Here is a 27,223-nt window from a genome sequence, read left to right as displayed (position 1 = left end):
GGTGCCTTTGTTAGATGGAGTCTTGGTATATTACCCTGCTGTTCCCTGTGTAGGCCAGGCTCCTGGAACCCATGGCAGCCCTTCTGCCTCAACCTCCCAATGGTGGCCCTTCTGGTTTGGATGGTATTGTTACTCTAGTCTCTCTAAGCTGGAACTTTGACCTCTTGGGTTTTTTGCCCTGATCTTTGGCATCTGAAGTGTGGGCAGTGTAGATCCGGAGGCCACACTAGCCAGCACAGACAGAGCTCCAAACACCCGTGCTCTTTTTACGCTTAATGAGGAAACACCAGAAGTTACCGTGACTAGCTGCTGCATGATGATGCTTCCTGTCTGCTTTTACACACCGAACACCCACATGGCTCATCGTCATTTTCATTGTGTAGACAGGCTGTTGGTAACAGTCTTCCGGCAGACTGTGATCCCACCTCCCATGTGTACCTACCGGCTGCTGATCCCACATCCAGTGAATCAAGTCATGTTCTCTGCGCCCCTCAGAAAGAGCAATGACCTTGCTGTCTTTGATGCCAGTAACCAGATCTCTGTCTACAAGTGTGGTAAGTGGAAACACCCTGACCCCTGCTGCACAGTTGTCACAGTGTGCCGTCGTCTCCGTGCCAGTGCTTCCAGAATTCCAGTCTCGCTGATTTTCACCGTCATCATATTTAATTGGCTGCATTTGCTTCTCTTTCTGTCTTACTTGGTTCATGCATACATTTCCCTGTGCCTTGATGACCCTGAAGAATCCGTTACTTGAGAATAACATTCAGCTCTGGGAATCGTGCAACATCATCCTGTTTCACAGACTTCCCTGCTTTCTCCTTCCTTTGTACACAATCACACACAATCTTAGGACTCTCCTAGGAGCAGTCAGAGCCTTTTCCTGCTTTATAGAGGTGTGTACATGTGGCCATGAATGGGCAGTACCCATATGCCTATGTCTTGGAAAACTTGACATTTGGTGTTATTTCTGAGGGTCTGTGGTTGTGCCCTGACAGTTGTAACTTTGGAGTTTTAGTGAGGACAAGCCTCGATAGCGTCTGAGAGAGAAATCAGAGCTAGTCAGTTCACAGTGGAGTTCCTGCCTTCACATCAGTTCTTAAACAAGCAGCCTGCTTTTCTTGGGAATTCTCTTTGGACAGATCACCAGCTTCTCTGGTTTCAGTTCCATTCTGTGCAGTGCTGTTGTTGCGGCTTTTAAATAGGTCATGCTCACATGTTCATTGTCAGGGCTATAGTGTGTCAGCTGGTAAGTGCTGCGCAGCACAGTTGAGTGTACAGTGACATAGAAGAAAGTGAGGGGGAGGGGTAGTAGACAGTTGGGGGACAGTGTCCCCAGGAAGGCTTCTCTGTGAGGTAGTCCTTGAGCAGCGTCCTGGGGAGAACCAGAGAGAGAAATGGCACATGTGGACAAGAACATTCCAAGCAGTCGGGTCAGTGACCATAGGAGGACAGTTGAGAGAGGAGAGTGGTGGGTGGGACTTAGAGGTGACAGGGAACAGCTCTTTTAGGGCCTTGAAAGCCTTTTCTCCGAATGAGCTAGGAGCCATGAGAGAGCTTGGGACAGGGTGCAGGGTTTTAGAGGATTGTGTTGGCTGCTGTCAGTGAGCTAGATTAACAGCGGAAAGACTGTCTGTAAAGGCTAAGGACTGTGGAGGGTGGGAGACTACTGAGAGATGGCTGGGGACAGTGGAGATTGATGCTAGTGTTGGGGAAGACGGCCTCCTCCTGCCCCTGCTGGGAAATACTGTGGCTGAAATGGTATTAATGGAAAGCAGCTTTTGATGGAGCCTGAAAGGTATGTGGAGACTGAGGAATGGGGTTGAAATGTCATTAATTTTTAGATTGCTTCATTTGTCTTCTAGAGCCCACAAGTTGTAAGATCCTGCATTCTTGGTGTTAGAGCAATAGCTTGCAATGATATTTGCATTTTTGTTTCCTAGGTGATAACCCAGACTTGGATCCCACAGTGAAGCTGGGAGCTGTGGGTGGAAATGGATTTAAAGTTCCTCTTAGCACTCCTCAGCTGGAAAAGAGATACAGGTAGGTTCCTGAGTAGTTTCGTGTCCTTGGGAGTAGGATCAAGTAGCATTTTGTCCTGAGTTCATCCAGCCTGTGTTCTGGGAAATGTGAAGTAGTCCTTAGCTGAGCCTGGTGAGGGAGGCCGGTCACTTAGTGTACTGGTGCTCTGTATCCCACAGCTGCCTTCTCTAGGGAGACTCCCATGAGAAGATGGAGGCAAAGACACCAGGGCACAGTCGCATTCACTCCCGTAAATGGGGATATACATGGTGCTAGTTGTGAATGACTGAATTCAGCCTCTATCTTGGTCTTGTTCCAGATTACAGAATTTCTGGGTGTTGTAATTTTAGACTCTCAGGTTAAAATCAGAGTGCACTTTCCCGTTGATGCAACAGTACAAACGGTTTGGTATGATTAAGAACCTCGGATCCACTGGAGGCATTTACAGAAGGGCATGGGAGCCAGATCCTAAGTCCTGGCTACAGAGCACCACAAATAAGAGAACAGAATTGGAGGGTAAGCAATGGCTTACCCAGGATCATGGACCTGCTAACTGCAGGAACCAGAGTTTGATTCTCTTCAGTTTGGAATGTTTCTCTTCTTAATTACTAGGTACACCCAGTACAAAATTAATACAAACAAGTACAACAAGTAAGAGAATCTAGAAATGGATTTTTAGGTGTGAGTCATGTATCTAATATATCCATAGTTTTCAAGGAAGTCTATGCTGTGGTGCCTGCATATGGAATGCTGGGGAGTTCTTAGAGAGCTTGTATTCCTTGGTTGTATGTTCTGCCAGGCAGCTCCAGTTACCACACTAAATCCCCGAGATCTGGCAGCTTGACTCCTGGTGTTTGGGGCTCTAACAGCCTCTCGGCCCCATTGCTTTGGCTCAGGCTTCCTGTTTGTAGCACCTCATGGCAACTGTGGGTAGAGAACTAGACTCCCACACCTCTTCTAGTGAGAGACCCTGGGGTGAATGGTATTCTTGGGGATGGCACCTGCAGTTGTCCTCCAGCTTGCACATGAACACACGGGACAGACAGACACATGTAAGAGTCACAGCCTCAGTTCCTTGGCATGCATATCATTTTACTGTTTGTTTGTTTATTTATTTATTCATCCCTATTAATTTTACTGTGACTCCATGTGATGCTGTGACCTATCATTTGCACAGTTATGGCTTAGAATATATTAAAAATCAAGAGGAAGGAAAATCCCAGTCATTCAGAGAAAATAGGAGGACGTGAGATGAGTCTTCATTTTGATCCTTGGAGAAGAACTGCTTGAGGTTGGGAAAGAATTGGGAGGAAGCTGGTGAGAACCAGAGCCAGGAAGGCCTGTGTGGTGAGGACTGTGGGCGAGCTGTGCAGTGGAGACAGTGTAGAGGGGGGCCTAACGGAACAGGCAGAGCAGACTAAGCAGAGCAGCTAAGCTGACTTGCCCCTGGACCCAGAGGACAGGAATTCTCCTTTGTGAGGTGACAAAATGATGTCCAGATCAGGAAAGTGTTAGAAGCAAGGAAGCTGTCCCCGGTTTTAGTTGATTGGATGTGAGGTGCTCTGGAAAGGGTCCTGTATCTTCTGAGGCAGATAACTGCTGGTGACGGGATTGAGTGCCGGCCATTGGTATCTTGGGAGAGCCCTGTGGTTTAGTAGCCTAGGCACAAGGGTGAGAATTTTCTTACAGAGCCAGTTTCAAAAGGATACTCTTCAAATGTAAAGATCTTAGGGTATGAGGAAGTGGATTTAAAATAAGTCCTACGTTCTTAAGTCAGGCAAACATTATTTTGGAGTGTTCTGGTATTTGGTATTCACATAAGGCTTTTTATTCTTGAGACTGATGCATGTGTCCAAAATGATCACATCCATCCCCATTTCCCTCCAACTCTGCTTTGCCATCGACACAGGGTTTTTCCGTAGCCTTTGGTTCCTGTACTGGAACCTAGATCTTGTAGACCAGGCTGGTCTCGAACTCACAGAGATCCGCCTGCCTCTGCCTCCCGAGTGCTGGGATTAAAGGCGTGCGCCACCACCGCCCGGCTATGTCTCTTTGTATAACTTACTAAGTCCAGCTAGTGCGGCCCATATGTGCATGAGTGTGGAGCCATTCACTGGAACCTGGGCTCCTACCCAGTGCCACGTCCTCACAAATGAGCATCTGCTGCAGCCACTATGAACTGCCAGTGGATCCCTGGGAAGGCTGGGGCCTGGAGTCATCCATACCATCTGTGCCGGTCCCTGCTGCTGCTGGGAATTCGTGGTTGCGGTAGCCCCGTCATGTCCATTCTTGCAGTCTCCTCTCCACGGCTCCTGGAGTCTTAGGAAGTTAAGGGTGGTGATTGGTACAGATGTTCTGTTCAGGGCTGTAGCACGAGTTCTGTTTCTTTAAATAATGAGTTGACTGTAGTTTTCCTTTATAAGGAAAGGTTTTTAAAGTTCTCATCTTGTACGCTCTTTACTATTCGAAACAGAATTCAGCTTGGGAACGGTGAAGATGAGGAGGTAAACCCGCTGCAGCTGAGCTTTCTCACCTGGATTGAAGAAGCCGTTTTCCTGGCCATAAGCCACAGTCACACCAGCCTGCAGTCTGCCATTTGCCGTCTGACTGTGGCTCCTTCTGAGGCGGATGAGGAGCAGGGCCAGCTGGTTGTCAGGTATCGTGGTTCATTCGTGTATTCAGTATGTAAAATGGCTGTGAGGTTACACATTGTGTGTATGGACACAGGGCAAGACTTCCTTGTTAGACAATAGATCAAAATTGTGTCAAGAAATAGTAAAATGGAGCCTTCAAATAAGCAAAACATTTGTAAGTTGTATATTTTATTAGTTATCCACTGAGATTTCACAAAGTAAACATTAGAGTTTACTATTGATTTTAATAGATAATTACCGTGGTCAATCCTCATGGGCCAGTGTAGTAAAGAAACTACATTTACTTTTAAGTAGTATCATCAAACTTGGCCCTCCTCTTCTCTGTGTGGGTTTGTTTACACTAGAAAGCCTCTTTCTTTGCCAGTTCCCCATCCCTGGGCCTGAGCGTGTTTGACTCGTGACTTTATCTGTGTCACGTAACAGTGTTGACAACTGAAGAGATTTCTGTCATTCAAGTCCTGGGGTATAGTAGAGAAAATTTCTGGCTAGCTCCCAGAATGCTTCAGGTTTCCAGTGGAAGACTGGCTGCTTAGTCTTGTGCTCATTGGTTTGTAACTAAAGCTCTACCTGTTACCATGGTGACGTTAGCTCACAGCTTCATGCTGTGGAAGAAGCCTGCTGTGAAGATCTCTGTTGGCTGTGTTCTACATTAGATCCGCGCTGCCCCGAGTTCCGCTGAACCCTGCTTTCTGACAACACAGCAGTGGATTAGAAATGTCTACACTGTGTAGTTTCCACTGTCTTCAACATTAGTGTTCTAAGTAAAAAAGTCATTTATAGTTCTGATGTTTTAATTTTTGTTTCTCAAAAGACTACTTTTTTGTTCATATAAATACTAATGTTTCTAAGAAATGGTATGGCACTCAGTCTTAAGTGTTGGTAGCCTGCATTTACTGTGGCTATGCACTGTAAGCATGCTCTTCTGTGTGTGTTACCCATATGAATCCATTTATTCTCTTTACACCTCTTTGACATATGTGCCTCAGCACTATGTACTGTGGACTTGCCACTGAGGTCTAAAGAATCAGCTGACTGGTCTGCTCAAGCAGGAGCCAGATCCAGTCCCATTGTCCTGCTTAGTCTTCCCAGACTCTCTGGAGGGTAGTTTGTCCCTCATTAAATAGAGTCTACTTCTCTGTCTTTCTTTTTTTTCTTCCTTCCTTCCTTGCTTTCTTTCTTTTTAAAGATTGGTTAAAAATAAACGTCTTGAATGGAATCCTAGCATTGGCTTTGTTTCTGTAGGTGCCTTCTCCTTTAAGAAATTGTACTTTTCTCCATCATTTGTTTATGTATTTAGGGGTCCCGAGGGTTGAACCTGGAACCCTGGATATGCTGGGGGAAGCACATATCCTCAGCCTTCTTATTTTCTTTATGTTTATGGGTCTGTGCATCTTGTACATGCAGTGCCTGTGAAAGCCAGAAGAGGGCATCAGATTTTCTAGAGCTGGAGTTATGAGGAGTTGTGAGCGCCCTTGTGGGTACTGGGGACTGAACTTGGGTCTTTTGTAAGAGCAGCCAGTGCTCTAAACTGCTGTGCCATCTCTACAGCCCCACTCAGTGTTCCTTTTACTTTTTTCTTGAGACAGTGTTTCAATAAATAGCCCTGGCTGACATTGAATTCAGACTGTAGCCTAGACTTCTCCAGAGCTTGCAATCTTCCCTAAGTAGTTGTGAGATTGATTACAGGCTGATCTCACCAAGCCTACCTGATGCAGTTTATTTATTAAGAAGAAAGGTGGGTATTGTGGCACATGCTTTTAATCTCAGCATTTGGGAGGCAGAGGCAAACAGATCTCTGAGTTCAAGGCCAGCCTGGTCAACATAGTAAGTTCCAAGATAGTCAGAACTACATAGTGAGACCCTGTCTCAAAAACAACAAACACACACACCAACAAAGAATATGTCAGGAAGTCAGTACACTGCAGTACATTATAATGAGCTGCCACGTGAGTAGGGAACAGGTAATCCCTTCTCCATCTGTGACACTTCCACTTTGTGTGTAAAGAATATATGTGTTACATCAATATAGGCAGTGTGTCCCGAAGTATCATTGTTAGTTTTCACTGTGGGAAAATCAGTGAATCCATTTTTAAGAAAGACTATCTCTTTTACACTTATCTCCTGTTTTTTTTTTTTCCTATGTACGTGTGTTTTGCTTTAGTTCATCTGTGACGGTGGATGGGGTCATCATTGGTTTATGTTGCAGTTCCAAAACCAAGTCATCTGTGGTCCAGCTGGCTGATGGACAACTACTCAGGTGCTTTTGGGGTGAGTATCGGAATTTTAGGAAGACAGACTTACAAATAAATAATTCTTGAGACTATGTACTTGTGAGTATCTTGTCAGCACTATTTGATTATTTATTGTTTTATTTATTTTTTATTATTTATTTATTGATTGTTTATTCCCAATCATTTTTAGTTATTATTATTGTTTTTGGCATACAAAGTGAAAGTTTTCATTACGGCATTTCCATGCATTGTTTTTGTTGATTGCCCTTCCCCACTTCTCTCTCATCCCCCGTCCTGGAGGTCCTCTAACTCCCTTCTGTGTGTATGTCACTTGCATTCTGTTGCCCTCTTTTTTATTCACCCCCCCCCCCCCCCCGCCCCCCGCCCCCCCTCCACCCCCCCCCCCCCGGGCCTCCTCTTCCCATCTCTTTACCTCCTTCGTAGTGTCATGGCCTATACCTACACTCCATACGCATAAAGAAATTAAAGTCTAGTGTCTTTGTATAAGAGAAGTGTGCAGTGCTTGTCTTTATGAATCTGAATAGTTCACTTGGTTGTTTGTTGTTTTTTGCTTGTTTGCCGTGCTGGATTCCAGCCCAGGGCTTCATGCACCCTTGGCAAGCACTGTATTACTGAGTTACACCTCAGCCCAACGGCTAAGCCTCCTAACCCTGGATGCCATGCTGTAGAACAGTGTTGACAGACCCAGTCTGCTCCTGTTTGAAATAGCCTATTGCTACTCTAGAGAAATGTGGAGAAGTCCCTATTTCTGTGTTTTTGTGTTGGCTTCTTTTGGGGGGTGAGAAGGGGGTGTTGTTTATTTTGTCCTTTCAGTGCCTCACAAGAAAGAGCTGGTGAGCTATTTGTAAGCTAAATTTGCCAATCTTACTACAGACTCACCGGCTCTGACTGTGGAACCCTGGAAGAACGCGGAAGGATTTCCTGTTCAGTTTGCTCACCCATGCACACAGGTGGAAGTGGCCGTGATTGGAGGACAGGTAAATCAACAGCGCAGGGAAGTTCACCATGGAGAACAGGCAGTGCCAAGGGCAGGGGGTGGAAAAGCATGGGTCTTGCAGCTGAACCTGTGTCACCACCAAATCCCAGGGTCGTGACAGGAGATTTCCTGCTCTCTCTTGGCCCCCACCTTCTTCATCTAGAAAAGGGGAAAGTCAGTCTTGTAAAATTCAGGAGAGAATTAGGAAAAACCTCAAAGCCTGTCCTCAGTAGCACACCTTCTCCAACAAGGCCATACTTCCTAGTCCTTTCCAAATAATTACACCACCGGGAACCAACTATTCAGATACATGGGCCTATGAGTGCCATGGTCATTTAAGGCACTATCTTTGGATATAGATAGGAGAGTGAAGGCAAGGAGCAGTGTATGATGGTAGCAAGCAGTGAGGTGTTTGGGGAAAACCAGAGGATGATAGTCAAAGTCCCCGAGGCAGTGGTTAGTGTGCAGAGACATAGACAACACTCTTCCTAGAAGGGAGAGTAGTCCCAGGAGAAGCTTCTGGAATTACCTGAGTTTAGAAAGATGGCAGGGTACATGGCAGTACACAGAAGATGCTGCAGACCACAGCCCCCTCCTGTTGTGCATCCTGGCTCGGGCCCTGCCTTAAGGTACAAGCTGTGCTGTTCTTCCCACTTGAGGTGGCACAGAGCAGGAGGATGACTTTGTCCCTGCCAGGAGTATAAGTCACTGTTCAGTAAGACTCTTCACTTGACATAAATGAACAGAAATGTTGGGCATGAAGAGAAATAAACACTACTTTTTCCTTTCAATCTGATAAATAGTTAGCTGTGAACTCCTTTACCCTCGCCCATGTTTTTAGTCATCAGAGAGATGTGTTCTCCGTCATGTTGGATGTGTGGTTCTGGCTGCCCAGAGGAGAAGGTTGGAGAGGGTTGGAAATAAGAGGGATGGTCAGCGTAGACTCTTGGGTGTGCAGTCAAAGAGAGGAATGAAATCGATTCAAAATGAGTGGAGTCGATAGAGTGGCTTGTTTGATTGGGCGGTGGCATGTCCCTGAGCATGGCATTAGCCTTGTCTTAGACAGAGGCTCAGGGAATCACAGAGCACTAGAACTGCATGGTGAAGACCATAGGTGTAAGGGCTTGTGAATAGAGTTGCGTGTAATTTCACTTTTGTTTCTTTGCAGGAGTGTGTCCTTGGTCTGACTGACAGGTGTCGCTTTTTCGTCAATGACACTGAGGTATCTAGGCTTGGGTTGGGTTGGTCTTTCTCACAGTGTTCTTTCCAAGTACAAACTCTAACTTCCCTTGGGCTTAATTTGCTTGTTGCAGGTTGCATCAAATATCACGTCATTTGCAGTGTGTGATGAGTTTTTACTGTTGACAACCCATTCCCATACCTGCCACTGTTTTTCCCTGAGATGTGCTTCACTTAAAAGTAAGCTTTTTCTCTACAAAATGGGGGTATCCCCTTTTCTAGTGTCTTGAAGTCTTGATGATTTTTAAATTCTTTACCTACTTTGGCTGTTTACCACAGAGTCCTGGTCTCATTTATTATCTTATTTGATGCGGTGTATATATATATATATATATATATATATATATATATTACATTGTGTCGGTGTATGTGCAAATGTGCATACCTTTACCTTTGTGAATGTGCATGTGGGCACACAGGTGTCCATGGAGACCGGAGGCATTGAATACTCTGGAAACTGGAATTATGGTCAGTTGTGAGTTGCCCAGTGTGGGCATTAGGAACTGAGCTTGGGTCCTCTGAAAGAGCGGTGCATACTCTTAACTCTTGAGCCGCCTCTCTAACCCCTCAACATAGTATCTTTGCTAAACCATTCTGTTTCCGTTCCTAGAGACTTCACAAATCAAATCCTAACTTAAGTAACACATTCTAAAATATTCTTGATGAAGTTTTATTAAACAGATCATCTAATACTTTATAGATCCCCTACAGGTTATGTGCTCTAACTCTTCGTCGTGATTCTTTCTCATTGCTCAACTATCATTGTACTTCTGGACATCATCTTGTGGTTTGTGGGGGATTAGCACTGAGTTTTGCTGCATTGCCTCCCCCTCTCCCCAGTATTCCTTATTCCGAAAGGCCAGCTTATTTTTCTTGTTGCTGACTTGGAAACAGGAACTCTTTCTGCCATTGGTATGATTATAGTGTGAAGGTCATGCTAAGAAATAGAAATGCTGCTTTAGTTCCTGTATTTCCCAGTTGCTTAGGAAACTGTGTATGTGAGTATGTGAGGGTCCTTTGCAGCAGGGAGATTACAGGAAGGCCCAGGGGTCTTGAAGCTGAGTGGGAGAGCAAAGGGACTTGCCATTAGCTGAGTTTCAAATACGGGGCAGATTCAGCAGGAGTTAATGGAGTGTGGCCTTGCTGTGGTCATTCTCAAGTCTCAGTCAGTGATATTTTTAGTGTTACAGACTGGTCTGTGCGGCAGTAATGAGGCCAACGGAGAAAGCCTGCGGAGAGTGGAGAGGGGCTCCCGGATCGTCACAGTTGTTCCCCAGGACACAAAGCTTATACTACAAGTAAGCTCGGTCCTTCAGATTTTCTGTTGTCACTTAGTCACCTCCACAGAGTACTTACGTGTTGTAGGAGGCTGCTTGTTTATTTCCTGGTTGCCCAGACTCCTAAATAACCACACAGAAACTGTATTAATTAAATCACTGCTTGGCCAATCACTATAGCGTATTTCTAGCAAGCACTTACATATTAAATTAACTCCTTTTCATTATTTCATAATTTACCACAAGGCTCATGGCCTACCAGCAAGGTTCCAGTTGGCAGCTCATGTCTTTCCCCTCTGGTGGCTACATCACATCTCTCTGACTCCGCCTTCTTTCTCCCAACATTCAGTTTAGCTTTCCCACCTTGCTCTACTCTGCTAAGCCACTGGCTGAAACAGATTCTTTATTAACCACTGGTATTCACAGTATACGGAGGGGATTCCCACATCATGTACAGGCTGCATTTTAGGCTCTATTGTACTTTTCAGCCTATTACAACCCTTCTTTCTTGGCTCTCTATTGGCCATGAAGGAATGTTGGTTAATAAAAGCTCTGACCAATAAGATTTAAAGGGAAACTTGCTTGAAAGTCAAGATAAACATTGAACACAACTGAATTCTACTAATTGTTCATTGTATAGCATTGTGGTGGTCAGGAAGAGTTAAGTGGAACTGTGCATCCTACTGCTTCAATGATTTCCAATTGATTAGAGATGTTTGATTTCTTTTGAGATGCCGAGGGGAAACTTGGAGGTTGTTCATCATCGGGCCTTGGTCTTGGCTCAGATTCGGGACTGGCTGGACAAGTAAGCTGCCTGTGACTGTTCCTGTGTGCACGTAAGGACATGTAGTCCAGGCTCCTGTGGTAACTAACTATACATTTGGAAAAGGAAGTAATGTGTCAACTGTTAGGTTTTTCCTTTTGTAGTTTTAGACTGATAATTGGGAGGACTTGTTTATTATATGGGTTGTAATCTGAATATAGCCGGTCTGTGTTGTAATGAAAATATACTAGGCCAGGGAACTTAGTTTCTCATGAAATATGCTTTTTGTCCATTTTCTCTGTCTTTGCAGTCTTATGTTTAAGGAAGCATTTGAATGCATGAGAAAACTGAGAATTAACCTCAATCTGATTCACGATCATAACCCTGAGGTAGTTTGCACATCTGACTTATCCTCTGACTTTATTCTTGAGCAAAGACGATCTGAACTGTAACGCTGTGCTCTTTCCTCCGATAGGTATTTCTTGGGAACGTTGAAGCCTTCATAAAGCAGATAGATTCCGTAAATCATATTAACTTGTTCCTCACAGAACTGAAGTAAGTATTTTGATAATTCGTGTGCATCATATTCCAAGTATTATCTCTTGATAAAGAAATCAAGCTCATATAGCTGGAGAACAGAAGTCTCTCTAAACATAAAAAGTCACTGTCACAGTGATGGCCAGCAGGGCTTCTCCTCTAGACCTTTAGCAATGGCAGTTTTAAGCTCTCCTCCTGAACTGTTATTTGGCTTATTTCTTAGGTTTGCTGTAAAACTATTCTTCTCATGAGATTGCCATCAAATATGATCCTTTCTCTGTAATGATTTTTCCCAACTTCTTAATGAAACTTTTTAAAACTAGGAAAATGCTGACTGTTGGGAATGTCTAGTGCCACCACCCAGGCTCTGTAGTTCCTGCTGTCCTGTCCACACACCCTCTTCTTGTTTTAGATAATGGCAAAGGAAGTTGAAGCAGCACTCCATTTATTTCACCTTGCATAGCACTGGCTAGAATATGCTCTTAGTGTGGGGTAGTTAACTGCTACAAAATGTCTAGTACTCCGTCCAGTGATTTTCCGCACGTTTCCACATCATTTAATCCAGCACATACACTCTCCACTAGTCCTTCTGCCCCAGCTCTTGGGCAGCTACTGTTTCGGCACAGGTCAGCCTTGTCTGTTTAACTACATAATCTAGCCAGAAAGTATTTACTGTGGTGTGAATATAGCGGCGTTCACTGCTGGAGTTGAGCTCAGCCGTGTTTTGCATGCATCACTAGTTCATTCATTTTGAATTATTCATGGTGTGCTGCTGTGTAAATTACACTATCCTTTCTTCATTCTCTGGTTACCTGGACACCTTGGTTGTATCCTGCTTTAGACTTTTGTGGGTATGTTTGATTTCTCAGTACTTGAATAATTTTCCTGGTCTCTTTTTGTTTATTGTCTCAGAAGCCTGCCTCATGTATGCTAGTAGTTGGATCACCAGACTGTTTGGTAAGTGACCTGTTCGTACCTTTGGTTCTTAGGGAAGAAGATGTCACAAAGACTATGTACCCTCCACCGGTGCCCAATACTGTCCAGACATTCAGGGATCCTGACAAGAAGAAACTTGACCTGATCTGTGATACCATGAGGGTAGCTATGGAGAACATCAATCCTCACAAGTGGGTGCTGTTTTATTGTTGGCTTCTCTGGAACAGCAGGATGTAGAGATAGATATCTTTGTCCAGTTTATTCTTCCTGTCATTCTGGTGTTTCACTTACTGCCTCAGGTACTACCTGTCAATACTCACATCTCACGTGAAGAAAACGACCCCGGAACTGGAAATTGTGCTGCAGAAGGTACACAAGCTTAAAGGTAGAGACCTGCACACAGACACCTGCTTGACTTGTTCTTGACAGTCATTGTTCTTGACCATCACTGTGTCACTGCACTCCACAGAGTTAACAGATGGCTCTTTGGGTCACCATTCTCAAATGTAAAGATTGTGGGTGCAGAGCATTTTATGAATGAATTGAAAGCATATGTTCATCTTCTGTCCCAGTCTGTCAGAAAATCTTAACACTTGGTCTGTTCTGTTCTTGTTTCTTTCATTCATATAAATGTGTGTGTGTCTGTGTGTGTGTGTATGTGTGTGTGTGTGCGTGTGTGTGTGTGTGTGTAGGCAGGGCTCATACTGGCCTCAAACTCACCATGCAGCTACAGATGACCTTGAGTTTCTGATCCTCCTGTCTCTACCTGAGTACTGGAACTACAGAAGCACACCAGCATACCTGGTTTTATGTGGCATGGGATCAAATGCATGGCTTCATGTGTGCTAGACAAGCCCCTGACTGACCAAGCTCTACTCTCACCCCCTTTTTCCTTAAACACCAGCGAGAAATGCTCCCCCTGGTCCTGAGACTGTGAGTGCAGAGGAGGCCTTGAAGTACCTGCTGCTCCTGGTAGATGTCAACGAATTATATAATCATTCTCTTGGAACCTATAACTTTGATTTGGTTCTCATGGTAGCCGAGAAGTCACAAAAGGTATGTGGAGTTCATATTTTTTGCACCATTTTGAAACTTGTTAATCATCCTAGTGTGGGACCCTGCTCTTTAGAGAGCGATACTCTATCTGATGCTATGAGTGGATACAGATTTGAGTCTCCACGGTGTAGTTGATTTTTTTTTTTTAAACTCTTTGGGGGTTTGCCACCCAACTCCCAAATGAAAACATGGAGGCTTATTCTTACTTATGAATGCCCGGTCTTAGCTTATCTTGTTCCTAGCAAGCTTTTCTAACTTAAATTATGCCGTTTCTTTTTAATTATGTTTTGTCTTTGGGCTTTTTACCTTTCTTTATATATCTTTCTTTTTTTCTTATTCTGTGGCTGGCTATGTTACTAGGTGGCTGGTCCCTGGCATCTTCTTCTCCGTCTTTTCTCGCTCCTCACTCTCTTCCCAAGATTTCTCTTCCATTTTATTCTCTCTGCCTGCCAGGCCCACCTATTCCTCTTTCCTGCCTAGCTACTGGCCCTTCAAGTCTTTATTAGGCCAATCAGGGTGGTGAGCAAAGTAAAATAGCTTTGCAGGGTTAACAAATGCCACATAAAAGAATGCCACACATATTTTCATTATTAAACAAATATTCCACAGCATAAAGCAGTGTAACACGTCACATCTTAAACTAATATTCCACAACACCGCAGCTAGTGTTCCTAAACCCTGTATTTTTCTATGTGTATTCACTTTTCTTTTTTAATCAGGATCTCTTGCTGACTTGGAACTCACTAAGAAGAGTAGGTTGGCTAACTGGCCAGTATCCCCTTCTTCCCTAGTGCCAGAATAACAGGCCCATGCCGTCAGGCCTGGCTTCTGTGTGGGTTCTGGAGATCTAACTCAAGGTCCTCCATGCACTAAGCTGTGAATCAGCTGAGTAGGCACGGTACAGAGCAGGAGGTGGTAGAACTCTTAGACTCGGGCCCAACTCAGTACATTTTATCTTCATAATTGGCATGGGTGCCATGTCATGGAGGGTCATTTCATGAGAACCAGGCCTGATTCTTTTAGGGGTGCTTAGGTTCACTGCTGACTGTCTTCTAAACTATAGGCATGTTGTTTTCCTTATCAGCCTGTGATGGGGTTGATGTTAGTCATTACTATTCCAAATTTAAACTCAGAATTCCCAAATATGAAAGTAGGTTTCCCAAAGCTTGTTTTCATTTAATGTATTATATGATATATAATTGATATATAAGTATAGCATACATTTAAAATTGTTATTCTCTTTTTATTGTCTTCATTAGAATTTGTATTACATAATATTACAAGTAATAACTCTTTTTATTTTTAGGATCCTAAGGAATATATTCCATTTCTTAATGCACTTAAGAAAATGGAGATTAATTACCAGCGGTTCACCATAGACAAGTACTTGAAACGATATGAAAAGGCTCTTGGGCACCTCAGCAAGTGTGGTGAGTATTTTACTACTGCTTCAAAGCTTCTTTGGAGCCAGGCAAGCTTTAAGATAAGATAGGAAATTACCCTAGTCCAATGACTTCAATTCCCTCCACTCTGAAGAACTTGATGGTTGCATGTTCGTTCACCTTTTGTTTCATGCCCTGAAAGTAAATCAGGTCTCTCTTCCTGAGCTGGGGGACCCTTGCTGAGAACAGGTCCTTTGTGGGTTAGGACTGAGCTCCTCCTAAAATCCCTTCAGTGCCTTGATCAGAACTAGTGGATAATCCCATCACATGGTGTCTGTCAGTATGCTTGCCTGCAGTGAGTGGTTTGCACTTGTGCAGTTTAACAGGCAGTGATGGTGTAGAACCACACACCTGCACTGTCCAGTGCTGGAACAGTTGTGACTTGTCAGTGAGGACGCCTATGGTACCTGTTGAGTGTGCACTCAGCTTCTTCATGGACACTCTGATTCAGCTGGACGGGAGTGAGGCCTGGGGGGAGCGTTTAATGAGCTCCCAGGTATTCATTTTGAACGTGAGGAGGTATTCCTAGTGCATCCCTGTCCAACCTGATCTTCTCTTACCTCAGAATGTGGAGCAATGCTCACCAAAAATTCTGATTTGAAGCTGTTCTTTAAATTGTAGAAACTGTAAAAGGTTCATGGTTCGGAGGGGATGAGTGATGGCCAAGTCAATAAAGTTCTTGTTTTGTAAGCAGGAAGACCTGAGTTCATTTCATAAAACCCACACAAAAAAAGCTGGGTTTAGTGGCAGGTGCTTGTAATCTGAGCTTTAGGAAGGTGTACAGGAGGATCCCTGGGTTCCATTGGCCAATCAGCCTACTTGGCAAGCTTTGCACAGAGGTGGGCAGTGCCTTCTCAGGAGTGTCGGCCAAGGACCAACAGCTCAGGCTGTCCTCTGGCCTCCACATGCATTCTCACACGTGGGCACATGAGCACATAGAAAAGTTCCCCGTTACTGTTGCTTAGGAAACATAGGTGTAAATGAAAGCCATTATACTTCCACAATCTTATACCTGTGTTTTTGTAAATCTTATTTTTGCAGGACCTGAGTATTTCACAGAATGCTTAAATTTGATAAAAGATAAAAACTTGTATAAGGAAGCTCTGAAGTTATATCAGCCACAGTCACTGCAGTACCAGGTGTGTGGTAGGTGAACTGTGAAATGAGGTCTCCTGATTCTGCTTTGCGAATTAGTTGGACGTGAGGACATGTTGAGTCCGAACACTGTCCTTGGCTTCATGGTTTGTCCTACAACCAGTCTCATCTTGAACTTGTTAGGAGAAATCAGCAAGGGCAAAAGTATTTCAGGCATTCTTTGTTTATCTCTAGGTTTTTTTATGTACCAGGTACTTTGCTTCTAAGTTAAATGTATTATGTGGTCCTCCTTATAAACTGATGGGTGTTGTGCCCAGTTACAGATGGGGCCACAGCTTGTGTAAGAGTCAGAACTGCAGAGTGGCATGCCCGGATGCTGAAATGAGGCTCTGTGAGCACCAGTGGCCGTCCATTCCTGTCTGTTATACTCTGCCGTGCTGCTGCCAGCAGGGTTTTCGTTTGTCTGTAAATTATGTGCACGTTCTTCTAGTTTACTTTCCTAGTGCTGTGATAAGAACAGTGTGAGGGAGAAAGGGAGGAACCTGAGGCAGGAACTGAAGCAGAGACCATGGAGGAGTGTTGCTAACTGGTTTGCTTGGCGGCTCATGTTCAGCGTCCTGTCTTTCATAGCTCATGCCAATGTGCCCAGTGAAGACACTGTTGCTCATAGTGAGCTGGTTCCTTCTGTAGCTGTTAGAAATCAAGAAAGAGCCCCACAGACATAGCCACACGGCACTCTAATGAAGGCATTCCTCAGTGGAGGGTCCCTCTTCCCAAGTGTTTTGACAACCAAGATGAGCTATCACAGAAGTCTCTCTGTGTCTGAGCCATGCCAGCTGTTCATTATTATTACTACCATAGTTATCATTATTCTTATCTCTGTTTGTGTACCGGGTTCATGATGTTGTGTTGTTTAATCACAATCTTCCAGCCCTCTGCTGTGTCCTTTCTTGAGTCCACGTGCCCATGGGCTTTCCGAGTCTCCCTTTAAAGCCATTCTTAGATAGGGACCAAGTAAACTGATGATTTGCTGTTTTGTGTCTGCCAGACTGTGGCTTCCAGAAGGGCGAGGACTATGTGTTGTTTTCCTGTGTCTCTGCTTCACCCTAAGCCTTGGCAATGCAGGGTTCAGCATATGGCTGCCTGCCAGCTCTGGTTTCTCATCTTCCCCAGCTCCAGTGACATTAACCTCATTGCTTCTCAGGTCTACTGTGCATGTTCTTACCACATAGCCCTTGTGCCTTATCTGCTCTTGACTCTTGACAAAGCTTCATTTCCTTGTAGCCTTCAGAGGTGGCATGCTTGTCATTCTTGGTCATTTTATCTTCTTCTACGTTTATAAACCATGCTTTGCTAGTTGAGGCCATTCTCTGTGGCCATCTGAACAAAAGCTTAAATGTGCTGTGGTTTTGTTGTTGTTTTTTTAAATATTTATTTTGTTAGTTAGTTGTTTATTGCGTGTGTGTCTTTTATTCCCACCACCTCGAATCATGCATATCTACGTACTCAGTGTATGTTGAATAAGTATTATATCTTTAGTACAGTTTTGAGTAGAAAAAGAAAGAAGCTTACATAGCCTGCATTGGAAACTATGTGCTACACTATAAAGAAACTACTGTTACATTTCACCAAATCTCCATGTCTTGTCACAGGCGATCAGTGTTGTTTATGGGGAGCACCTGATGCAAGAGCACATGTATGAGCCAGCAGGGTTTGTGTTTGCCCGGTGTGGGGCCCATCAGAAGGCTCTCTCTGCATTTTTGGCTTGCGGCAGCTGGCAGCAAGCTCTCTGTATAGCTAGCCAGCTTCAACTCTCCGAAGACCAGATGGTGGGCCTTGCTAGAACTCTGGCAGGTAAGCAGGGCCATTCTGTGTTCACTCTTTGAAAGGTTTGTGTTTATTGCTTTAATTGGTAATTTTGTAAATAAGTTTAGGGCAACATTCCTTGAGACAGGCTCATTTTAGTCAGTCCTACTTACAACATTCTTTTCAATAGAACAGCAGTCCCAAAAGCACCTCCAAATGTGTTGGCATACTATAAAAAGCAGTTTATTTCTCTGGCCTGGGTACTGATAGATCCTCTGTTATGTAGCTTTGCAGTCCCTCAAGACGGGAGATTGTGGCTGCAAACGGCCTCAAAGTTACACTGTATTATCTGGCCATATTACTCACTGATCCCTAGACATTATGGCCACACTTAACAGTGTTACTGAGATGGCCTTTCAAGAAAGTAAAGATGAAGTTTTGGATGGAACTATTTGGATGTCGCACATGTATAGTTGAAAACCATAATAATCAGGACTGGTGTGGACAATACGAGATGCACAAGCAGAAAGTCAAGGCAGCTGAGTGGCTGAGTTGAGGGATTTCCTGATCTGGGAACGAGGCTAGTACTTCCGACTTCTGAGAGTAGGGCAGAGGTTAAGGACCCTGCGAGAGGCAAGGAGGGCTCTGGCAGTGCTTGAGATGAAGAAATGCTTGTATTTGTTTTTGAGTGTTTCTCTGTGTAACAATCTTAGCTGTCCTGGAACTAGCTCTTGTAGAGCAGGCTGACCTTAAACTCACAGAGATCCACCTGCCTCTGCCTCTTGAGTACTGGGATTAAAGGTGTGCGCCACCACTGCCCGGCTTAATGCTTGTATTTCTTTCTCTCCTTTCTGTTCTCCAACATGAGTTTTAGGGGTGAAGGGTAATTCAAACCAAAGCATTCTTTAACAAAGTCTTATATGCATTGTTAATGGTCCAAAAAAAATAAAAGCAGTTCTGAAACAAGCTTCCAAACTTGTAGGTAGCGTGTGTGTGTGTGTGTTTCTGTGTCCTGCTTACAGCTGAACTTCCTGTTTATCATGGAGTATACGTACTTACTGCAGATGTTGATTGGCAGGATGTGCAGTGGGCATGGACAAGGCTTTTTTTTTTTTTTAAGATTTTATTAATTACGTATACAGTGTTCTGCCTCCATGTATGCCCGCACGCCAGAGGAGGGCGCCAAACCTCATCACAGATGGTTGTGAGCCACCATGTGGTTGCTGGGAATTGAACTCAGGACCTCTGGAAGAGCAGTCAACATTCTTAACCTCTGAGCCATCTCTAGCCCCTGAACAAGGCTTTTTTAAAGACATTGTTGTATGATGTCTTAGACACTGTTCTATTACTGTGAAGAGACACCGTGACCACAGCAACTCTCCTAAAGAAAAGCATTTAACTGGGGCTTGCATACAGCTTCAGAGGTTTAGTCTATTATCCTCTTGTCAGGGAACATGGTGGCCTGCAGGTAGAGATGGTGACTGAGAGCTCTAATCCATGTCTGCAGGCGGAGAGAGGACACTGGGACTGACTTGGGCTTTTGAAACCTCCAACCTTACTCCCAGTTATACTTCCTCTAACAAGGCCATACCTTCTAATAGTGCCGCTCCTAAAACATTCAAATACACTAGCCTGTGGGAGCCGTTCTTTTTCAAACCACTACATACAGCACAGTTACTTTGTATACGCATTTAATTTGTATTAACAAACAAACAAGCCAGCAGAGGTGAAAACAATGTAGCTGCTTCACTAGTGGAAGTGGTTATGTGGCCTTTGTACGTTAGTAATTGTCCTTGATAGGGGTAGGATGGAACAGAAGAACTCTTAGTAACACTGTGGTTTTGTGTGCCTGATAGAGTCTGGTTTTTCCAGCTAGAGTGATTGTAGGAGCTAAGGACTGCCTGACGGCTGCCAGCATAACCAACTACCTCCATCTAGTGCCCACCTTGAGAATGACAGTCTCTGCCTACACAGGAAGAAATGGGTTAGCCAGAGCTGCCAGTTAGTTGCCCATTTACATGCCTTTGGAAGCAGTTTTTTTTTTTTTAAAGCTAGTTTTGGCAATATGTGATTTTTTTTTTTCAAATCCTCTGATTAATTTAGATTCCTTTACTAGGCAGGGTAGCTTCTGTAACCCAGGAGCCACAGCAGAGGAATTCAGCTTCAGGCTGGCCACGTAGGATACAGAGTGAGACTGTGGGTTAGGGGTGTGTGTGCTTCATGTTGTGTGTGCACCTGTTGTCATCACAGAAACTGAGAAGCTTCTAGTCTGGTGCGTTGTGAGGATAGCAGTGGAAGTCAGTTTCTGTTTACTGTCTTTGCAGGAAAGCTGATGGAGCAGAGGAAACACACTGAGGCAGCCTTAGTCCTGGAGCAGTATGCCCAGGTGAGTCCCTCCCCTGGTGAAACGGAAGGAGCCATGGAAATGGTTAGGACTTGTGCTGATTTGGCAGAGGACAGCTGTCGGGGGTACTTCTCTCTTTCTACCACGGGTCCCAGGGAACAAACTAAGGCTGCCAGGCTCATGAGGAAAGTGGCATCGTTGTCATAGTTATTATTAGCTTTGTCTTTCTGAAACAGTCTCAGGCTAGCCTACACTGACCTTGAACTCCCAGTTCTCCTGCCTCTGACTTTAAGGTTCTGGGATTATAAGCATAGGCCACCACCCCTGATTTGTGAAAGTTTTACAGTTGCAGTTGTTGTGCTGGGATTTTTTAGAGGGATAGAATGAATAGATATTAAGAGGAAGGGACACTGGATGACCTTCCTCAGTGTGCTCTGGGTATCCAACAAGAGCTGTCTTCCTACTGGAGAAGCTAAGAACACTAGCTACTCAGTCCATGAGGCAGGGTGTATCAAAGGTCTAGAGGCTTCCTGAAGAGCTGCTGGAAGCCCAAGATCTGGGTTCTGATAGCTGTGAAGGAATGTAGCAGCAGCAACAGGGTGGATGAACTCACCAGCAGAGGTAAACAAAGCTTTCCCTCCTACTTTCTTTAGTCTGGGCTGCCACCAGAAGGTGCCACCCATGTTTAGGTTGGCCTTCCTACTTTAAATAACCCGATGAAGAAAGTCTCAGAGCTGCCAGCAGCTGTCTCTTAGTTGAGTCCAGATTCAGTCAAGCTGATGATCAAGGTTAACTCTCACACTGATAGACACACTTAGGATATAATTGTGTTGTTAGGACATTTCAGGGTCTATCATGGATTAAGACTGAAAGATGATAATTTATATTTCAGTAGATATTATAAGAAACTACTTGGGTGGGGTGGCAGTCGCCACTCCTGTGGCAATTAACAGCTGTCTGTAGCTCCAGTTCCAGGGGATCCCATGTGCTCTTCTGACCTCGGTGGACACTAGGATTCACAGGATGCATAAACATACATGCAGGCAAAACACTCATACAGAAAAATATAAAGAATAAAAGTTTTAAAAAGAGAGATTGAGTTGAAAGATCAGTGAATAAGTTGCCTGAGAGGATAGAGAGATTAGAGGAAAGATTTAGAACAAAGTTGTGTTTCCACTGAAATGCCCCTCACTTACCCTGAGCCTGCCTGCACCAGCTGTGTTATCTGTGGCTCCATAGCAGTTTGCCACACAGTCAGCCACTCACAGCAGACACCTATTGCTTCACCATCAGTGGGCCAAAAATTTGACAGTGTTTAACTTGGGGCTTAAAGTCACTGATTTCAGACTTACTTTGCCTCCCCTCCCCTTCTTTTGTTTGTGTGTGTGTTTCTGTATGAGTTTATGTATAGACCAGAAAAGGGCATTGGGTGTCCTCTGTCACTCTGGCTATTCCTTTGAGGCAGGATCTATATCTGAACCTGGAGTTCACGTCTGTGCTAGGTTGGAAGCTAGCACGCCTCAGTGCTCCTGTCTGTCCACTCTGAGCTTACTGTATGTGTTTGTGGGAATGCACCACCTGCCAGGCCTTATGATGGTGGAGCAGGCACCATTAGCCACTGAGCCATCTCTCCAGTCCCCTTCCTTTCTAACTTAAGCAAATATTAATGCTATCATTGTTTTAGCTACATTCAGCAGTGTCTTGTGCGTTGTACCTTGGTTTTCTAATTTCCTTTGTGATTTCTTCATTGACCTGTGGGTTGTTTCAAAATTATTTAACTCACAGATATTTTTTCAGCCATATCTTACTGATTTCTACTTCTGTTTTGATTATATACCTTAGAAATTAAATATTAGACCAAAATATGGTCTCTTTTAGAGGAAGTTGTGTGTACATGGTGTGATGACATGTTCTCTTAGTTACTTTGGGATGGTCAATTGACTGCTATTCTGGCTTTTGATGTCCTTATTGGTTCTCTTAATACTCTGAGTTGCTGGAAGGAAAGAGTCTGTTTAAATTTCCGGTGTTTATCTATTTTTTTATTCTGCAAGTGTTGGCTTTCTGCATTGTCAAGCTAAGATGTAGGTAGATGCCTGCTCATGGTTATGCCAGATACTATTCATCTCTTTATTTCTGTTAAAATTCCTTATATACTTTATTCTGACGTTGACTTTGTGTTTCAGCTTTTTTAACATTAGGGTATGTTTTTCCATTTTTTTGTTTAATCTGCATTTTCATGCTTAGGTTTAGTTTTTGTCCATTGAGCTATGGTGCCAATCTGTGCTCAGCATTTCTCATGAATCCATCTTATCTCCACTGTTGGCTATCACATGTCCTGGTGTTTGCTCTGGGAGTCACAGTGAATACCAGTCACAAATTAGAGACCGTTTCACATGCCCAACAAGGCATTTTCCATTGCTCCCCCTTCTCATTAATGCCACTGAACATTTTAACTTTATATATATTATAATTTGCTACTACTTTGCTTTTAATGATTAGGAAATGTTTAAATGACATAAGAATGTGTTTTATGTTTCTTCTATTACAGGAGAAGCTAGGAATGTGATGATTTTTTTTTTTGAGCTGGAAGAATCTTGAAGCTACCAGATGATAGTGGTGCATACCTTTAATCCTAGCATTCAGAAGGCAGAGGCAGGCAGATCTCTTGAATTCAAGGTTATCCTGGTCTACAGAGTGAGTTCCAGGACAGCCAGGGCTGCACAGAGAAACCCGGTGTTGAAAAACTCTAACAAACAAACAAGAAACCTAAATAAAAAAACAAATCTCAAAAACACTCTAAATATATCAACAACCTAATCTTCAGACCTGAAACCATAAAAGGCTGAAGGGAAAACAGGAATAACCTTTATTAATACCTGGGCAGTATAGTCTTAGTCCTGACACCATAAGATCAACAACTAAAATTGAAGTCTATAAATTAGACTTCATATAAAGAGTTATCAAGAATGTACAAAGACAGCTTATATAGTGTAAAAAATATTTTCAAAGTATTTATGAAGTATTTTCAAAGTACACATGAAGAACTGTAATTCAACAAGAAACAAACAAGCTAACTTGGAAATTACTGTTTAGTAGTATATTTTGGGGGGATTGGTCTTGTTTCCAGTGAAGCTTAGCAGTGAATGTGGAAAAGAACCATTTTTGACAGGCTTGTCTTGTGTTTTGTGGTCATTTATAGCAGTAGCCCCCTTTGTCTTTTATAGTAGTGTTTTTGGAAATGTCTGTCCAGTAGATGTTTGGACAGGCAAGCTGCTGAGAACTGGAGCTGTGAGGGCTGGGGCTGCCTGGGAAGGTGGAGGGACTCCGTGTGGCGGCTTGTGAGACTGCTGCATCACCCGTGCTCTTCCTTGCTCTTCCCTTGTCAGGATTATGAAGAAGCTGTGCTCCAGCTGCTGGAAGGAGCCGCCTGGGAAGAAGCTCTGAGGCTGGTAAGAGAAGTTCTGAGCAGCTTCTCCTGTGCTGGGTGCTGAGGGAGGTAAAGGAGTGGGTCAGTTGGAATTCCTTGTCTTCTGAGTAAGTGAAGTTAAATAGAAAGTGCCCAGGTTACCAGTCCTGAGAATAAGCGGTATCTGTGAAGCCTCTTAAAACCTGTTCTTTAGCTGGGCGTTGGTGGCTCACACCTTTAATCCCAGCACTTGGGAGGCAAAGGCAGGTGGATCTCTGAGTTTGAGGCTAGCCTGGTCTACCAGGTGAGTTCCAGAGTAGCCAGGGCCATACAGAAAAAAACCTGTCTTTAGTAATGTTTTGAATTGGGCCTTCATATGCAACTCACTGCTGTTTCTTTTTTTAAATGAATTGAATTTTCCTGGGATAATATCCTGATCCCTTCTAGTACTGGTCTCTTGTAACATGAGGGCCTGCTTGTTGGGGTTTCTGTCTTGCCTCGTTCCCACAGCTAGTAAGCCCCAGAGAAAATCACATAGAGGTCTCCATAAGTTATAAACTGATTGGCCCATTAGTTCAGGCTTCTTATTAGCTCTTATAACTTATATTAGCCCACTATTCTTATCTCTGTTAGCCACGTGGCTCAGTATCTTTTTCAGCGGGGCAGGTCACATTCTGCTTCTTTGGTGTCTGGACAGAACTGCAGAAAGAGCTTCCTTCTTCCCAGAATACTCCTGTTCTCATTGCCCTGCATCTACTTCCTGCCTGGCTACTGGCCAATCAGCGTTTATTTAAAACATAGTTGACAGAATACAGAATTGTCCCACAGCAGTCTCTGTCTTAATTCTCTGTTGGGTAGACATGTTCCTGCCCTAAAATACTGCATTTTTTTCCCCTCTTAGGTGTACAAGTATGACAGAGAGGATATTATAGAAACCAGCGTAAAGCCTTCCATTTTAGAAGGTAAGAATTATATCTAGGTGATGTTTTCTTTTAGAATTGTGGAAAAGGTAGAAGAAATACAGGGCTCTCTCTGTTACTGCCTTTTAATATGTTCTGCTGACTCCGTCATAGTTTTTAAGACTATATTAAGGTGTTAAGTGATGACATTGAAGAGGTTTGAGTGTTGAAAGCTGTAGTATCTTCCTGTCCCTTGCTAGAGCAGACTTTGGCCTCAGGAGCCTGCCTCTACCTAGAGGCTGCTGGCTTCGAGCTTCACCTACAGGTCTTAGAGAGTACGTGTTGGATTTGCTGCAGTTTTAAGCAGAGCTCCCTGGTGGGTGGTGTTTGTGTGAACAGTCTTACCCTGCCTGTTCTGACTAGAGCCTGTGGGTGCTTTGGTACTGTTGGCTGCAGTCATCCCAAGCTGAGGCTAGAAGGCATCCTCCTTGACCCTTGCCGTAATCTAGGCAGTTCTTTTCCAACGGGAATTTGGGAATGCATGAGCCTAATTTCTATGTCCTTAGAGAGTTTAGTTTATTTGTATTTTCTTTTATTCTGCTAGTGCTGTTTTGCCACTGGACAGTAATTTCAGAGATCATTAGAAGCATTTGTTTCATGCCCACACCAATTCCATGGGTTCCCTCCATCCTGCCTCTGTTAGCAACTCCCTGCATACTCTGTTTGCTTCTTTCTCTTTGGATTTTGTAAGTTTAGTGGTTGGGAGTGTTCTGGGATGGTATTGTGAGAGGATCTCTGTAGGTGTCAAGACAAACAGCGATCCTCGAAGAGGTGAGAGTGGAAACTCAGTTCAGATTGATTTCGGGGAGTCTCATGCCAGGTGGTTTATTGCCAGTATTTTTAAACACAGTATAATTTGAGGGAAAGTTTCCTGGTATACAATCCCCAGTACCCAAGGAAACGTAATTATATCAAAATTCTACTTGGGGTACATGTCATTTCTTCCAAGAAGATAGGTTCTAGAAATGGGCTTCCTGTAGTAGCTTAAGGGCCTAAAGAAGGCTCCGGACTGGTCTTGGTCATACAGATAGTGTAGAAGTTCGTTTGGTCTATTAGCCACCTCTAGTCCTGGTTGTGGGAGCTTGGGGAGCCTCTGGCTCTACAGGTAATGTAAAGGTCATGTAGATTACTAGCCACCTTGGGTCCTGATTGTGGAAGCTTGATACAGCCTGGCCCAACAGGTAACACAGATCACCAGGCTATTGATCACCTTTAGTTCACAGCTTTCTGGATGGAAGAACAGGTTTTATATCTTTTCCACTGCAAAGACAATTCTGCATGCTCAGTGTTCCTGGTTTCCCTGGAGGTCTCTGAGTACAAGGACCTTCATGCTTCCAACAGGACTGATGAACTCTGAGATCTGGTATCTCCAGCTCATTAATGGAATAAAAAAAATCTTGGTGGTTAGTTGTACATACATCTTTCGTTGCTGTTGAATTTTTAACCCTTTATCACACCTCCTTCAGTTACGTTTTATCTCTTTGCTTAAAAATTATGCTCAAGGTATTTTTCTTTCTGTATCCTCAGCTCAAAAAAATTTCATGGCTTTTCTGGACTCTCAGACAGCCATATTCATTCGCCATAAAGACCGTTTTCTGGTGGTTCGAGAGCTCAAGAGCCAAGGACCACAGATGCATGTGGGTGAGTGCCTCTGAGAAGCCTGTGGTGGTGTGTGGGAGGTGGGCACCGATGCACCTTGTCTATGCTGTGTGTCTGTTGTCAGTGTTCTGAGACAAGCACTTTATAAAGAGAAAGGGATTGTTTGAGCACAAAGCTTTGGAGATAGAAGAATATGGCACCAAAAAGCATGTGCTTGACATTTGGGGAAGGTGTTGTGACGGAAAACCAGGTTGGCAAGTGCGAGAGGCACCAGCCTCACCGTGCAGTCCCACAAGAACCAGATCTCAGCACTGTGAGAGCATCATTGCCTCCTTGCTTTCGCCACTGTCCCGTGCTGCACACGAGTTGCTGAGTAGGGACAGACTACTCCTGTTGTCTTAGTGCTGTGTTGTAGCTGCCTGGAACTCCATGTTGGAGAAGTTAGGGGTCAGGGCCAGGCAGATACCAGAAAATCTCTACCAAGTAGTCCCACTCTTCCCATCCAACCAGAGCAGTGATGTCTTCAGTGTTTCACAAAATGAATTTCCTAGTTCCTCCCCACCTAGTCCCCAGAAAGGAAAAGAATGTGGGAAACTCCAGATTTATAGTAAGTATAATTACCGTATTTAATGTTACCTTATTCATTATGGGATCAACTTTGAATTGCCCTCCCCTTCTGCAGTGTGTGTTGACTGAGTGTGTAGTCATTTCACGTCTGCATCTGATTTGCCTTTTCTAGATAACGAGATGGGGGCCCCGGGTCCAGAGTCGGATTTCTTCTCGGAGAGTGGCAGTGAGATGAGTGGCAGATACTCCCAGAGTAACTCCCGGATATCCGCGTACGTATGAGATGTGGTCAGATA

The 27,223-nt window shown here is 44.0% G+C and overlaps 1 protein-coding gene across 4 annotated transcripts in view; it reads left to right on the top strand.

Annotated features, from left to right (window-relative positions):
- Elp1 (elongator complex protein 1) overlaps positions 1–27,223 on the top strand; it is a 58,113-nt gene that overhangs the window by 21,208 nt on the left and 9,682 nt on the right. For 2 of the 4 annotated variants that reach the window (XM_026786822.1, XM_026786820.1), the window contains exons 12-33: positions 384–554; positions 1,941–2,040; positions 4,493–4,675; positions 6,835–6,941; positions 7,799–7,902; positions 9,070–9,123; positions 9,215–9,320; positions 10,323–10,438; positions 11,149–11,222; positions 11,491–11,569; positions 11,656–11,735; positions 12,707–12,844; positions 12,953–13,038; positions 13,558–13,709; positions 15,016–15,139; positions 16,193–16,290; positions 17,899–18,100; positions 20,377–20,438; positions 23,783–23,845; positions 24,704–24,764; positions 26,289–26,402; positions 27,100–27,223. In XM_026786822.1, the coding sequence (XP_026642623.1) occupies positions 384–554; positions 1,941–2,040; positions 4,493–4,675; positions 6,835–6,941; positions 7,799–7,902; positions 9,070–9,123; positions 9,215–9,320; positions 10,323–10,438; positions 11,149–11,222; positions 11,491–11,569; positions 11,656–11,735; positions 12,707–12,844; positions 12,953–13,038; positions 13,558–13,709; positions 15,016–15,139; positions 16,193–16,290; positions 17,899–18,100; positions 20,377–20,438; positions 23,783–23,845; positions 24,704–24,764; positions 26,289–26,402; positions 27,100–27,209 (2,384 nt within the window). In that variant the 3' untranslated portion in view covers positions 27,210–27,223. The remainder of the gene's footprint in view (positions 1–383; positions 555–1,940; positions 2,041–4,492; positions 4,676–6,834; positions 6,942–7,798; positions 7,903–9,069; positions 9,124–9,214; positions 9,321–10,322; positions 10,439–11,148; positions 11,223–11,490; positions 11,570–11,655; positions 11,736–12,706; positions 12,845–12,952; positions 13,039–13,557; positions 13,710–15,015; positions 15,140–16,192; positions 16,291–17,898; positions 18,101–20,376; positions 20,439–23,782; positions 23,846–24,703; positions 24,765–26,288; positions 26,403–27,099) is intronic. The other 2 variants (XM_005362202.3, XM_026786821.1) reach the window with 2 other exon arrangements.

Source organism: Microtus ochrogaster, linkage group LG5 (genome assembly GCF_000317375.1).
Source record: "Microtus ochrogaster isolate Prairie Vole_2 linkage group LG5, MicOch1.0, whole genome shotgun sequence".
NCBI classification, from domain to species: domain Eukaryota; kingdom Metazoa; phylum Chordata; class Mammalia; order Rodentia; family Cricetidae; genus Microtus; species Microtus ochrogaster.
Note: the sequence above shows the minus strand (reverse complement) of the source record. Positions and strands in the feature narration are given on the sequence as shown.